Source organism: Oryzias latipes, chromosome 5 (assembly GCF_002234675.1).
Source record: "Oryzias latipes chromosome 5, ASM223467v1".
NCBI lineage: Eukaryota > Metazoa > Chordata > Actinopteri > Beloniformes > Adrianichthyidae > Oryzias > Oryzias latipes.
In genome coordinates, this window is record NC_019863.2 from 17,848,063 (window position 1) to 17,863,700 (window position 15,638).

At 39.2% G+C, this 15,638-nt stretch overlaps 1 protein-coding gene across 2 annotated transcripts; it reads right to left on the reverse strand.

Annotated features, from left to right (window-relative positions):
* Positions 1-24: 24 nt before the first annotated feature.
* LOC101170670 (protein FAM219A) lies at positions 25-15,466 on the reverse strand. Of its 2 annotated transcripts, none has more exons than XM_004068882.4 (6): positions 15,214-15,466; positions 8,683-8,779; positions 7,563-7,656; positions 6,942-7,022; positions 3,359-3,434; positions 25-2,620 (listed from the first exon to the last, which is right to left on the reverse strand). In XM_004068882.4, exons 1-6 carry the CDS (start codon positions 15,271-15,273, stop codon positions 2,462-2,464), a joined length of 567 nt encoding a protein of 188 aa, XP_004068930.1. In that variant the 5' UTR covers positions 15,274-15,466; the 3' UTR covers positions 25-2,461. The 2 variants fall into 2 exon arrangements, with proteins under 2 accessions (XP_004068930.1, XP_004068929.1); XM_004068881.4 differs by having other exon boundaries at positions 3,380-3,434; positions 15,214-15,465.
* Positions 15,467-15,638: the final 172 nt, after the last annotated feature.

Consider the following 15,638-nt stretch of genomic DNA (forward strand, 5'->3'; position numbering starts at 1 on the left):
ATCAGGACAGCTTACACACAGACGCTTGGTGATATCAAATATGACACTTCCAATATTTATTCTCAATTATGTTGCACTATACACAGAAGCGTGACACCGTTAGGATCTAAATAGAACCAGTTCACAATCGTCATGACAAGCATGGGACACACAAAGGCGCCCATCTGTATCGGAGTCATTTGCTGCACGTGAAAAGAAATAGAAAAAAAAACACACAACTGCATCCAAAGAACTTCAGTTACAGGAAAATGCTTTGAACGCTTACAGCTACAGGCAAGCAATGCTTTCTTTCACATACACCACTGAATATTGCACTCAGCAAAAAATGGAAAAAACAAACACCCGTTGTGACTGGTGTGCAAGTCCTATAGGTTAGTGATGAAGACAAAAATAAGGTGAAGGAACAGTCGTTCATACAGTTAGCCCTAAGTTTGGCAAAAGAACCAAAATTCAGCTGCAGCTGGCAAACCAGCTTTGGAACTCGTAAACACGTATCCTAATTTTATGCTCTTGGCACCATATTTCTAATGAAAAAATTCTATTTTTTCTCAACCTAAATGCTGCAATAATGCTTTGTCTATTTGACACTTAACTGAAAATGTATAGTTGTTTTGACACTGCACACGCAGGACCATATCCTAACGTATTTTGACTATACAAAGGGAATATTTTTCTAAATCATTTTTAGCTGATTTTTATATTTATTTAAAGGAAAGCCACATTTTTGACAGCTAAAATTAATCTGTTTTAGAATGACTCTTATTTTGAAACTTCTAAATAATTTGTGCATGAAATTGTCCACAGAAAATGTCAAGTTAAAGTCCCACTCTGATCATGTTTTGATTTATTGTAATGTTCCCAGTGGTCGTTTAATTGTGATTTAGGCTAAACCAAAAAACCTGTGTTATTTTCTAGGACATAGTTTCGGCAGAGCGGCAGGAGTTCATTTAGAAATTGTCCTCTGAGTTGTGGGCGGAACTGTTGGTGCAGAGAAACTCCGCCTCCATTCCCCTCCCCAATGTAGGGTGGAGCAGCGAGCTTGTGGCCCGCCCTGGTTAGTGTATAAGTCACAAATGTGCTCTTTTTTTTCCTCCAGAATTTTTTTGTCAGCTCCTGATTCACATTGATTTGAATAAAGAAATACTAAGAAAGGAAATTTTGAGCTAATGTGTCCTTCGTCATAAAATAAATGCTACAAGAACAAATTAAAAACACCAAAAACACAATTTTCATCAGAGTGGGTCTTTAGGGAAACACCATTAATTGATCCTTTCTGATCAATGAGAAGGATTTCATGTAAACCCTCCCCCTGTGATAACAATGACAGTGCTCATTTTCCACTAAAAGTGGGATATTTTTGTGTTTTTTTTTTGGTCCTAACATTACAAGGATGGGTCAGGAGCAAAATGCCCAAAATTCTAATCCCGGAAAACAAAAATTACCACCTAGAAATCAATTAAAAAATAAGCATTCCCACTGGAGCAGTTTGGCATCACTCCACTCACATTCTTGATCAGCGAATATGACAACAAAATCTGTATAGTGTAGCTTTTCTCTCACCAGCTGTTTGTTTCCTTGTGCATTCAAAGTAAAATGAAACCATCAGTTGTTGAGGATAATAAACACACAAACTACACACTAGTTAAGGAGCTTATTTCTGCTAGTAGTTGAGTTTTTCTTCTTCTTGAGCGATTGATTTTACTTGAAGGTAAACTTCCATTTTTACAAAGCACACTGTGTCCTCGTGACACCCGCCTACGGCTGTGAGACGACAAAGACGGAGAAATGATATCTGCACATTGGTCATCGGGAAACAGTGTGAACAGGCAACATGCAGCTTCGTTCAACTTCATTTTCATTTAGGCGGCTCGGAAAACAGGAGTTAGCAGTACGCTCTCGGAGTGACAGATTGGATCACTACAGTACCAAGGGAGTGCATTTTTAAGCAGCTTGTTGGTTTCTCACCGGTTTTCCTGTGCACGGCCTGCCACTCACAAGTCAGCCATACGTGGGAAGACAAAGCAGACAGGCTAAAACAAATAAAGAGGAAACAAAGATGGCCACCACCATACTTGTCCGTCATTTACATCAACGTTCCTACACCGGTGGGAGGAGAGCTTGGATGAAACTCCCATCTGGCGACGTTTTTGGTCTCTTCTTCCGCAAACGTTCGTGGCCCAAATAAAAGAGAAGCGTCCTCTTTTCCACCGAGGTCATTTTTCTGTCATCGGTCCAATCCCTGCTGCACCAACATTGCAAAAGTAAGGCGCACAGATCCTGCCATAGGAGGAACATGCACACCCTCTGTACATATTCAGAATGGTCCTTATTCATAAACACTCCCGTTTCCCTTTGTTGTTTTTTTGCCCCTGCAAGGAAGTAGTTCTTTACTATTTTCTGGGGGTGGGGGTGGGGGGGGTGCTGCAGTCAACAGCCACAGGAAGGAGATTTACGGTTGATGCTACTGAATCTGGCAGGCTGTAGAGGACGCGGCCTGGCAGCACATGCAGGTGGGGTTGACTGCTTTCGGGGGAATCAGATCCAAGTCTTCGTCGTCTGGAATCTCATCCAGGCGGTACCCATCTTTCAGGAGCTGGATGTTCAGGTCCTGGTTGATTTGCTGCAGAAACCAAAGGGGTGACAATTACTTCAGGACAGTTCTGTCCAAAGGCTCCACCAACTAGGACTTTTTGTTATTATTATTATTATTGCTACTAGGACAGCGGCGGAGCTAGAACGTTTCATATGGGGGTGGGAGGAGGGGCAGAAGACTTTGGAAGAGTGGCAAATGAGAATAGCAGAGTGAAAGGTCATTACAAATGAAAGGATCAAAATACATATTTCAAACAGTTTTACTATTGTTACTATTATTTTATTATTATATTAAAACAGCAGCTCTTTTAGTTTAGGTGCAATTATTAATGCTTAGACAAGCTTGTAGCTTGTATTGATGATTTCTTCATCTTTGTCAATAATGATGCCAACATTAACTTAGAAATTGCAGGGCAAGTGGGGAAGGGGAGGGTTGCCGGGGGGCAGTTAGCCCCCTTGGCTCTTGTAGCTCCGCCCCTGTACTAGGAATATTAGAGAAAGAAATCAGAGATTGGATAGAAAATTTAAGGAAATTAACATCTATCGATTGGTGATTGGTGGAAAAGTATTTGGATGAAACATATGAATAAGTTACAACGGGTGACTGGGAGTCGGAGCTTGGAGGGGAGAGGGTAGAACATTTCACATCCATAAGTGCACACAGACCTGGTGTGGTAAAGGAAAAGGGTGGTCACATGATGATTTTTATGGTTTGGCCGGATGATGCTGTGAAAAAAATTGTTTATATATATATACTTATAAATACCTGGTCTCTCAGACATCTCACCTCGGCTGAGGAGTATCCTGACGAAGAGTATCTGGACATGTCGAAGTCATCATCACTAAAAGACAGACGATAGAGGAGATGGAAGAGGGGAGTCTGCGTCACCAGTCTTACATAACCAAAAGGGCAGCATCACATTTGCAGTGCTCATCGTGGTGGGAATAACAATTATTATGATATAATTATAAATGATATTATTATATTATTATTATTATAAGCCCTTTAATTCAGTTTCTTTATCTTTGTCAACATTAATATTTTTATTTGAAGGTTTGGGTAAAATTGTGGCTTTTCCTGTGTATTCTTATGGCATATTGATAAAAAAAAACATCACTGCCATTGAATCTGACTTTCGGGAGATTCGGCTCACTTTTTAAAAAGTTTAAAAACAGCACACTAATCTAAAACATTTGTTTCAAACTCAAAAACGTTTAGACTTTTTTAAGTCTCAGAAAGAAAAATGTGTTGTTATTCTTGTCTTGCCTGCTTTGTTTTACGTGAACAACCACAGGTTTTAGTCAAAGTATTCAAATAATAAAGAAAAGACTAAAAAAAATGACTTTATCAGGGGAAAAATGTCGGAGTAAGGTCACTATCAGACTAGTGCGCATTTATCAAGTTTGATTTCTGTCAGTAAAAAAAAAATCGTAACATTCTAATCGTGACTAATGTCTTAATCACGACTGCCCTTACGGGTGGATATGCGGGTAAAAAATTGTAGGGGGCTTGCAAGAAATCTCAAAGTTGTACACCGCTTGATGAGCATTTTACAGGCATGCTGCAGGCGATGGGTCAAAGCAAACACTTAACATGTAAGGGTGAGTGGATATGACTAAGGTAAAAGCCTCATGATTGATATATTGTCTAAAGAAACATAGCCAACAGAAAGTAAGAAGAAATCTTAGGCACTAAGACAAAATTGAATGTTATAATTAGTTGGCAATATAAAATAAATGATTGTTTTGTTTTTTTCAATCCTGGTTCTGCTGGTTTAGTTCTCCTTTTTGCTTCAACGCACTGATATAACTATCAGGGTCCTGCAGTTCAGATGAGCGGATCTTTCTTCATGTTTTATTTTTTCGACCTGGCGTAAGAAACGCTGGTTTGAATTAAAATGTTTTTAGAAACAAGGTCCAGGATTTCCCTGCTCTGCTGTCAGCTCCAGTCAGGAGAGTTTCTTCACAAGTACTTGTAGAAACGAGTGACACTGCCCTGAGGCTGATCCGGCTGAAACCCAGGAGACGATGCGGGACAAAAGCACGCCAGTAGAACTAATGGCATAAAAAGAAGATACTTAAAGAGAGGAGAGAAAAACTGGAACCTTCAATAAGAGATGCTACACAGACACCTCTTATTTCAGCACCGGCTCACAGTAAGACTCCTTCAAAAGTCTCTATAATGATAAGGCCATTCCTAAAAATACACAAGTGAAATTTATTGTTAAAAAGCATATAAATCTAAAATAAACATTGGGGAAAAGTACATTAGGAGTATTTAACCTAGCTATTTGTGCTTTCTATGTCTCGTTTTTTTTTAGAACATACCCCACTTCTGTCCAGTGAGGAGTAGAAAATCCTGACAGAATTTATAGGTTAAAGTCTTTATGGCAGGCAGATGGAGGTTATTTTCAGCACTAATTTAATTCATCAAGTTTAAAAGCTTTCAACTTTATTAAAATTATTTTTTTAACAGGCAAACTAAGGTTGTGTTTGAATTCCCTCACTACTCCCTATATAGTGCACTATATAGTGCGTTTGCCATTTTGTAGTGCTGTCCAAATCTACGGTTCCAAAATTGTGCATCCTAGAAATTTCCCAGAAGTCTCTGTGATAAACCAGTGGGCATCGATGCTCACTAGATTGGCAAATATAGACCACAATTACACAATACATGTTTGAACAATTTGTGTGAAAGAAAATGTATTTCAATGTATTTTCTAAACAATGTACGTTCTCATCATCAGAACACAGTGGATTTATGAATAGTATTCATAAAATGTTCGTATTTATTAGGTTTTTACTTTGTGAAATCATTGACGTCATATTCGCCGTTAAAAAAAAAAAAGTAGTGAGCATTGTGTCCGAAATGCTTTTAAAATCCAGGGTCATAGATAATCCCTCACTATATTGTTAAATATAAAATATGTAAATAAAATCATAGTTATTTTTTAAAAAGCAAACAATTTATGAAAATGAAATAGCATAATTTATTTTACAAGTAAAAGATTGTGCTTCTTTGAATATTAAGCTTTAATTTCATGAAAATAAAGTTGTACATTTACAAAAAAAGCAAGGCCAAAGTTTGAAAACATTAATTATTGAAATGCAGTAATTTCATCGTGTATAAATATTCTATTACAGAAGTGTGAAAGAGTTTACATCAGACTTTATCTACTTTTTTACTTTTATATGGAGCTTTTTCCTCATCGACATGATGGACGAAATTTCAAAGACGAAGGAAGAACACAACAATTGGCTGACAGGTTACCCCAAAACATGAATAAAAAAACAAACGGGAAGCCTTGTGTTGCTGTGCGTCCCACTGCTCGTCAGGGAGAATAAAGGACGACGTTTGCTCCCATTTAACACGAATGACCTCCCTCATGGAGCAACGTTGGTGGTGGTGGGGGGGGGGGGGGGGTAAATAAGTGCAGACCTGCTGGTATGAGCGCAGATTGAGAGTTCCCTTTGAGCCGTTTTTGACAGCCCAAACCCTCACCCCACTGGCATCTAATCCTGATCCCAAGAGAGGCTTTAGCCCTTTTTTTAGGATCCCTGTTGTTAAGACCTCAGCCAAGTTGCTTTTTGGATTAATGTTCCAAGAAGACAAACTGGGAGAGGAGGACGGGTTAAGAAAAAGAAAACTGGCCAATTTCTTTCTTTTGGTGATCCCCTTTATTTCTGAAAGACTTCTTCCTCCTTCTGTAGCCGCGTTTCTATTACACATATGAACAAAACTTTATAGAAACTCTAGAAATGTTGAAAAAACACAACTTGGCAATGACAGTTTCCATTAAATCATAAGTATGTGAATAAACACAAACCAACTGTGAACAATACTTTGATCTACATCAGCTACATTCACATATCTGCCGAGGCGCCAGCGCTCATCAGGCCATGGAGCGGCAAGCTCCTCCCACGTAGGAGCGGCTACAGAGGAAACCATTTGGGGAAATAGTGCTTGGTGATTTTACAGAGGAGCTGTGGTTCAAACAATTTCGCATGACACGCTCAATTTTTGATGAGCGGTGTGATTCTGTGGGTCCTCTAGGGGCCCCCGCTGTGCTGCGCTCAAGGTAGCCAGTTTTCTACCAAGAAGCGCATTGCCAACCGGTTGTTAGTCACGTGACTTATTTATTTTGTAAAAAGTGTTGGCATTGGAGCATGCAATATATCATTTTCAATACGCCTCTAAAAAACCACCAACTTTTTTCGAAATTAACATATCCATTAGGCAAATTTACTATGGCAAATCCAGTTTGCACTATTCAATAGTCAATGGAAAGGCAGCTTGAGACACATTTGAGTTGCACATCGACGGTGGTGGTGTTTTGAACATTTCTTACCTGTCTGTGTCCAGAGCAACCAGGGGCTTCTCATCTGGGCTCTGGTCTAACGAGGAGTAGCCTTTGTTTGGCACTACCAACCTACGCATTTCAGCAAGAAAAGAAGACAAACATTTGAGCTTGGAAAGCTGAAAAATGCTTTTAAATGAAACAATTAAAGGCAAAAATTCTTCGGTTAAAAATTCAGTAGAATTATTTTGCGCACTCAGAGTTTTCAGAAGAAAACCAGTGGGTAGAATTTCTTACATTTCCACTCATCCATCAGGGAGTGGAATTAAACACACGAGGCAGTTGTCAGCGCCACAGGCTTTGTGCTCCATGTTTTTCTCTTCTCTTATAAGCACTCAAAAGCACCCCAATGTTTTTCTGTGAGAAGCCTCGCTGTGCAGTGTGTTTTCAGCTCGAAACTTAAGAAGCGTGACTGTGTTCCAGGAAAGCTGGCAGCAACTCAAGCTTTCAAATGCTGTGATTTCCCTTTCAGTTAGTTCCTGCGTGGTGCAAGAAGCGCACGACAAAAGGTGCAACACATTAGGAATAATCAATGCGAAGGTGCTTCAGTTCGTCAACTTAACTGGTGATGAGAAAAAAATAAAAACTAAAAGGTCCAATGAAAGTGTCCACCTTGTTCTGGCGTTCTTCTTAGGTTGCTGATTGACAGGACTACCAACGGTGCCATTCTTCACCGATGCCTTTCTGGCGAGATCCCTCTGTTTCTCTGGGCAACACAGGAAGTGAGGTCATTGGTACATACACGAATTATTTTAAACACATTTTTCCAAAATACAACATGTCTTTTATTTTCTATTTTACAGATTCAATAGTTAAAAATGTAATACTCAAGTATAGAGAATATTGAAGGGAGAATGTTGCTTTTAGTTTGTCCCCGTCAGAGTTTAGTCACACAATTACAAATAAGGATCAATTAAAATTTGAAGTTTCCAAATGAAAAGGATCGTCATCTCATCCAGAAAAAGTACAAAATATGAAAAAATAATCAATGAGTAAGATTCAAAAAGGCAAAAGATCCCCAACATTTTCTTGGTTTAAAATTAGACTACAAAAGAGACTCATCTTTTATTTTTAAAGCTTTTGTTTTTAATAGAAGTCATTGATTTTTAGGTTATATGTAATGATGGAGTCTGGACAAATAAGCTGTTGATATTCGATTTCTGAAGACTGGTCTTCCACAGAGTGCTGCTAGCACTTAACGTCAATCAAAATCTAAAAACACAGCCTCAAAACTGACTTGACGAAACTGGCAAGATGGATGTTTGCAAAAACGAAAATTGCAAAACATGAAAAATAGAAGTGTGGTTCCGATTTGAAGGCTAATGAGCGTCATGTCAGAGGGACGTGCATCAATTTGAGATTTTTGCTCCTCGTGGCATAGATAAAGTGTTTACATGCATCAGACATGTCAAAGGTGTGCAATCCTTTTACTTTCAGTTTGACACAAAAATAAAGAACGCTGTAAGTTGCTTAACAGTTGTATCGTACAACTTTTTGTGTTGTTTTATGTCACAAAAATGACATTCTGTGAAACGACAAACATCAGACTGTAAGTGGGAAACCACTGAGGCACTGGGAACAAGAGTGTGCAGCTGGCCTGTCGTAACACAGTCCAGAGCATCTGCATGTGCCATACCTTATTACCTTTTTACCTCCCATGTTTTGTTAACAGCTTTCCAACTGATAAGACGGATGTGTGCATGTGTGTCGTGCTGGCGGCTGTTTCTGATACCTATCTGGACCTGCAGAGGTGAGGGTTTGTAGTTCAGGGCCACGCTCTCCCCTTTAGGGTCCGTCTCTGCCTCTGAAGTGGAGGACGCCGCTGGGTCCTGGAAAATAGGATCACACACTTCAGGTCCACAACTGCTAAGACTTGAATAAATCTGCTTAATAATTATAACATATTTGCTGTTGAAGGTCATACTTTTCTATTTAAGGGCTCTTGATTTGATAATCTTTTAAGCTATTTTAAAAACATTTTAATTATGATTGTGCTATTTGTAGCCAAAATAAAACAATGAAACTGTCGTTTTCAGGGACAGTTTCTGCAGAGCAACAGGAGTTCTTTAGAAATTCACCTCAGAGTTGTGGGTGGGACCGTTGGCACGGCGCAACCCTGCCTTTCACTTCCCGTCAACCATCTGTTTACACGCTCTCCCACTAGCTTAAAGCCCCTTACATTACCGGTGCAACAACAAAGGGTGAGTTTTGAGACAGATACCAACTCAGATGAGGAACATGAAGACATACATGGATCTAATCATCTGCAAGTGGATGCATCAGAATGGAGCTTAGCCAGGGAGCTGGTGGACCGCATTTCTTCAGCTGGTCCTGATTCATAATCATCTCAGTAAAGAAACACTAAATATTTCAGTTTTGAGCTTAGTTTTCTTTAAATATGTCCTCCATTACCAGAAAATGCTACAAAAAGAGGTTAAAAACACCAAAAACGCAATATTCTTTAAGAGTGGGTCTTTAATATGTTTGCAATTTTCGCAAATTACTCTACTGTGGGGTTTTTTGTAGAATCAGTGCTGGCACAGATTTTTCTGCATTCGCTGACTCATCTAAAGGTTTTATGAACAAATGATGACTAGAATACACACCTCTCCTTTCCAGTGGATTGATTCATCATTATGCTTTTTTTTGTCCTCCAAAATAATAAAAAGCCACTTACATTTACAAATATCCTGTAAGTTTCTTAAAATATAGCTCATTTTTATCTTGTTTTTTTTTGTTGCAGTTTTTGCAATCAAATTAACAAATTGTGAATTTTCAAAACAGTCTTTTTTAGTACATTAGTGGAAAATGCAGGTCAGGTAAATACACACTGAGGACCTCTTCTTTTCTACAGCTGGACTGAACCCCTTTCCACCCAATCTTCATATACTTAAACCATGTTGTGTTCACCTTAGTCCAAATAAAAGCCAGTGCTTAAGGAAGCACTGCGTCAAAACTTACAACCACTAAGCTAAGAAAAACGGTTTACTTTTATATTTGAGTCCAACCCTCTGGCAAATCACCACAGTACTTTGCTGAAGTTGTGGTGTCAATATTCTGAAGTGTTTAGCCTCTGATTGGCTGTGTGCCTCCTTTGGGTTGTGAGTGGTGACGGTATGGGGAGGTGGCTATGAGTGAACAGAGGGAGTTGCTGTTGGAGCCATTGGGCTCCTTGGAGAGGAGCTGGGCTGCGCCGGGCCTGCCCTCCTGACAGAGCTCCACATTATGTCGGTCTGACAGGCCTCTCCTTGTTGCACTCTGAGGATGTCAGAGAGTCACTCCAGCAAAAAGGCTGCCAGCCTTTTGGCTCTGGCTAAGTGGAGCAGCCTGCTTTTATATTTAAAGACCCACTTCGATAAAAAACATGTTTTGAGTGTTTTTAACGTGTTTCTGTGGCATTTTCTGATGATGGAGGACAAATACAAAGAAAATTAAGCTTAAAATTCCATTTCTGAGTATTCCTTTGTTCAAATCATTGTGGATCAGGAGTAGACGAAAAAGTGCAGTTGGAAAAAAAAAATCATATTTGTGACAAAGACAATACACTGGGTGGGTCACAAGCCCCCTGCTCCGCTCCATACCGATGCATCCACTTGTAGACGACTAGACGAACCCCAACAAACAAACATTTATATGAATTCAAATTGGATTTTAAAAATCTCTAATCTATTTATACTGCTTTAAAAATATTTTCTTTTCTTATGACCCAGTGGTGATTAACACTCTCAACAGCAAAAGAACAGAATAAACAACTGTAACTTTAAAGAATAAAGTAAAAATCTAACATTTTTAAGTTTGACATGACAAGAAATAGAGAAGAGAAAAAAACAGATTGGTGAAAATAAAAGATTTAAGTCCAAACAGATTGTGGCGTTTAGGGCCAGTCATTTCCAAAAATAGTGGATCAGGTCACAATGGCCTAAAACCTATCTGAGCAGATTCCAATTAATGTTAGAATGTGCAGGGGGAAAAAACCTTATGTTGATGCACATATAAGCATTAAAAAAAATTGGATTTTATGTGGTCCCTGGTTACAACCATTGACCTTATATGAGAACTGGACTGAGGGTGTGATATCATATCACCCATAGAAAATGGCTTATTTCTGTCTCCAACCAACATAGTGCACAGAATACAAATGTCTTTAAAGGTTTTCAAGCTGTTTCTTCAATGGCTCAAAGGGTTCTGTCCACCGCTTTGAACCCCGCATTATGATAGTACAGAAGCACGCTGCACCGGCTTTGACCAGTTCCACAAGGTCAGCTTACCCGACATCAAGGCCTGCTAAGAAATCATGGGTATGCAGGGCGCCGTGTGTGCATTTCCTGATGCTTTTTTTCCCTTTTAGTCTAGCAGAGCAAAAGATTTTCCCTTGTTTCATTCTGAAATGAATGTCTTGGCGACAGAAAAATCCTCTCTTTGACTCATCCCGTCTGAGAAAGAACGCGTCACAAATGACTGATACGGCCTTCATTAATGGGCTCATCGGCATTTGATGGGGACACGTTGTTCACCAGGCTGAAATAATTCACAAGAGCGGCAAAGGTGCACACACCTGTGGGTTCGAGGAATCAGAGCACGCAGATTAAGCATTTTCACTCAGACAGGTTCTATTGACAGCCTCTTTCTCTCGCTCATTAGCCTCATTGTGTCTTTTTCTTTTTTGCCTTTTACAGTGAGACTTTTGCTTCAGAATGAGGCTGTTGTTGACGCAGGATCACACTGTCAGTCAGACGAATCCCATTGGAAAGTTTTCTGGGGAGATTTTCGGTGAATAATGGAAGCTGTTTGTGCCAGACTTTCCCTGAAGCTTCAACATCCAACAAGAAATTCATTCAAAACAAGGGGCATAAACAATTCAACAGCCCCCCCCCCTCCAAACAGGAGAGTGGTTCTAGTGATTCTAGTCCAACAAACCTACTGAGTTCTGAGCATCTAACACATGATTAAGGGCTCCCAGATGGCAATGATGCATTTCCTGCATCCCAGTAAAGCACGAACGGCCCACTGCCTTGATCTGCAGCATGGATCAGACCTGCACATTAAAGAAATAGCCACATGTTCCATTTGTCTACCCTAGTGTTGGGATTGCTTCCCTTCCTTGGATGAGGAAGATTGCTGACATGGCATAAACACTAAGGGATTGGCAGGATTAGACATCAATCCCACACACTGGCCAATAGAAGAGAAGGCTGGCGCAGCATGTGACCTTTTAAACTGGTGGACTAAATCCGGCTGCATGCCATTAGCAACAAAGCTTTGTAGAGTTCAATCCGAGTACGGAGACAGGTATCGAGCCGTCTGGTCTTCAGTAGACTCAGATTCTGACTTATAAACAATTGACAACAGTGTTTTTGAGGCCAGATTTAGAAAAACTGAAACCATGACAGTTCACTTAATAACAACTACGTGGCATTTTACACAACTAAGTCAGTCCTGTGGGGCAAAACTGTCACATCCTCTTTGATGTTGATTTAAACCAAAAGGAAGTGGAGCCAGTGTAATTTACAGTGTAACCACTAGGTGGCTCATTACAAATTTGCCTTTTTTTTTACCATTCACTTCAGCGTCAGATGGCTCAACTTCACCCCTTAACAAAATAAATCCTTTTACTTGGGCTGCAACTCTTTCTTCTCTTTGTGAGTAGATTTAATATCCAACATAAATTTTAACTTTGTGATTCAGTTTCAAATTTAAGATTAGAGTTGGGTTGTTTGATTGACAGGGAAACCCCAATTGTTATTGTCATCATATTTCTTTCTGCGGTGCGAGTTATTCAAGTTATAAACTGGCCAATGGGAGGACTCCATAAAAGTGTGTGGTCTCATGTTGAACGTTCAAAGCATTTGATTGACAGCCCGCTTTAAAATGGTAGGGGTGTGGCCTTCCAATAAGCTCACTGCTAAATTGCAAGTGGTTGCCATTGAAATATTGATTCAGACTAACTTGTCCGGTTCCAACATGGCGACATCTGTATCGTAAAAACAAATTGCAGAATGAATCGATGTCACAGACTAGTGGGTCACATGACCACAGGCTGAGACCATTTTTTATATGTTCAACTAACAGTTAGCCCCCATTAACTTCTCTGCGACACCAACTTCACAACAGAAAAAACTATATGCCTAAACACACTGATATTTCTGTTATTTGAGACAATTGTAGCATGGATGATTTCTCATTCACTTTATTCATTTAAGTTTTTGGTAAAAGCTGCACAGAGAGGGGGCGTGGTCTTTTAATTTCCAATCCCCAACACCACAACAGCCCTGTGACACGGGTTCCTACAGCTATCAACTATGTCCCCATCTTCACACAGTCGGGGCTTTGGTGATCCTATATCCAGCGACAACCACAGAGGTGAGAACTGGGTCTAAATGGACCCAACACAAACCAGCAGGTCACGTGACAACACCGTTCTTTCATGCATCCCTTTTATGCGATCATTAAAAATGTGCTTCTTTGTGAAGGCTATGTCTTTCATTACAAAGCTTGAAAACTGGCAAGTGCCAAGCACATTCATGTGAATCACAATGAGGTTGTTAGCATTAAAATGCACAGTCATGTGCTGCACAGCACCTGGGGTCTTGATGTCGTTGAATGCCGTGTCGTTGTAGTGGTGGGGCTGCAGAAATGCAATACAGCTGAATGGCAAACAATCAGAGAAATACTGGGATATCTCAAAAATACAGCTTCTTTTGCTTCTATTAAGAGGAGTTGAATTATCTGACTCATGGAACTGCAGAAATACACAACACTGAACAGAACTTAACAAAACTTAAAAACATGATGACAAAAGACACATTAACAATAAGGCAAGGGAGTAATATTGTCAAACTTACAAAAAAAACAAATATGCAGGAACTACAGTTATTTTTCCTAAATGTGCCAGAATTAGGCCCTAAAGTCCAACTCTGATCCTCTTTTGATCTATTTTGAAATAGTTTTTGAAAAGCATGATCGTTTAATTATGATGATGCTGTTTTAGCCAAAATGACAAAAAAAATCTGTGGCATTATCTACAACATAGTTTCCACAGAGCAGCAGTAAGTCATTTAAAATTCCCCTCCCAGTTGTGGGCGGGACTGTTTTGCATGGAGGAAGCTAATTTCCCATCATTCCTTGGTTTACAATCTCTCCCACTAGCTTGCAGTCCCTCACGACTCCAAACTAATATTAGCAATGCAATAAAAGTGGCGAGCAATATTGGCCGTACAGTTTTGAGCCAGACGCCAGCTCAGACGGGGAAAACGAAGACCTTAATGGATCTATTTGTCTGCAAGTCGATGCATTAGAATGGAGTGAAGCAGGGAGCTTGTGGTCTTCCATTGTAGTTTGTAGTAAACAACTACAATCTTTTTTAAATTAATTTTTTTTTGTCTGATCCTGATGCACCATCATTTTGAAATTAAGAAATAATTCAAAATGCAATTTTAATCTTAATTCTCTTTTATATATGTCCTCTATCATGAGAAAATGCTACAAGAACACCAAAAACATAATTTTCACTGGACTGGGTCTTTAAGGTTAGCATGAATCATAAAAATAATACATTGAAGAAAAATCTCCTTTTTTTTGTCAAATCAATTCTAACTTTAATAAATGCAATAAGGACAACATTTCTTTAAAAAAAATCTAAATTAGTTCATCTCCAAAAATCTCATTTAACTTTATACACATTTATTGTATATTTTCCTCAGAAATAGCCCGTCAGTTTTTTGTTTTTTTTGTTTTTTCAATTAATAATTCTTACATTTTTAATGAAAATCACAGTTTTCATTTCAAATTACTAGTTTTGTGAAAGTAGTTTCTCATCATCAAAAAAAATATATAAAAATGATGAATGGACTCTACATTGAATGGATTCAGTGTTTTAGCAGTGATCAAACCACACTACACGTCACCAAATGACGAAATATCACAGCGGTGACAGCTTTTCTGATGTAAACAAGGGACAAAAAAGGGTTCACATGCTACCGTTATTAGCCAAAAGGCGCATCGAAAATAATAAAATATATCGAAAAGTTAGTCTTTTTCTATATGTGGCATTTTTATTATTTATATTTCACTATGAAAAACACTTATCTCCTTCCTTTCATCATTCACTTTCTCCCACAGCAGCAAATCGCCATCAGTTAGCTCACACGCAGATTAGACACAGTAGACACGATTATCCACGGACAAGACGAGAAGGTTATTAAATGCATCGCACTCGAGGCTTATTTGCATAAAAGGACGTTTTTGTGTGTGTCTCCTTTCTTACCAAAGGCTGCGTCTCTCCGTTGACGGGAGGCACTTGGAACCTGTCGATTTCTTCCATCATTTTGGCCAAACGTTCAAAAAAGCAACACAAATGTTTGAGTGGGACGGTGCAATCAGTCTAATAAGCTTGCTTAGTGATGACAGGGCGTCGGGATTTCTGGCTAACCAGCATGATAACGGTTCGTTTTCTGCCTGTACTGCCCTAACAGAGGTGACTCGACAGCAAAACAGCAGCACCGCCCTACTTCCGGGTGCGGAGAATATTCATGATGGCTCTGGCCAATCACAGAGTAGATTACACGGAAGTGTTGCCGAACCTTATGAATCAAATAATTTTACGATTTAGTCAAAGAAATGTCCCTATAAACTATTTTAAACAATTTAAATGTAGTATATATGACATTTGTATATGCTAATGAACTCGTA

Coding starts and splice junctions, on each gene's coding strand:
- LOC101170670 (XM_004068882.4), bottom strand. CDS start 15,273: ATGATGGAAGAAATCGACAGGTTCCAAGTGCCTCCCGTCAACGGAGAG. Junction 7,657..8,682: donor ACCTCTGCAGGTCCAGATAG/GTATCAGAAACA, acceptor TGTGTTGCCCAG/AGAAACAGAGGGATCTCGCC. Junction 3,435..6,941: donor GTTGCTCTGGACACAGACAG/GTAAGAAATGTT, acceptor TCTGTCTTTTAG/TGATGATGACTTCGACATGT.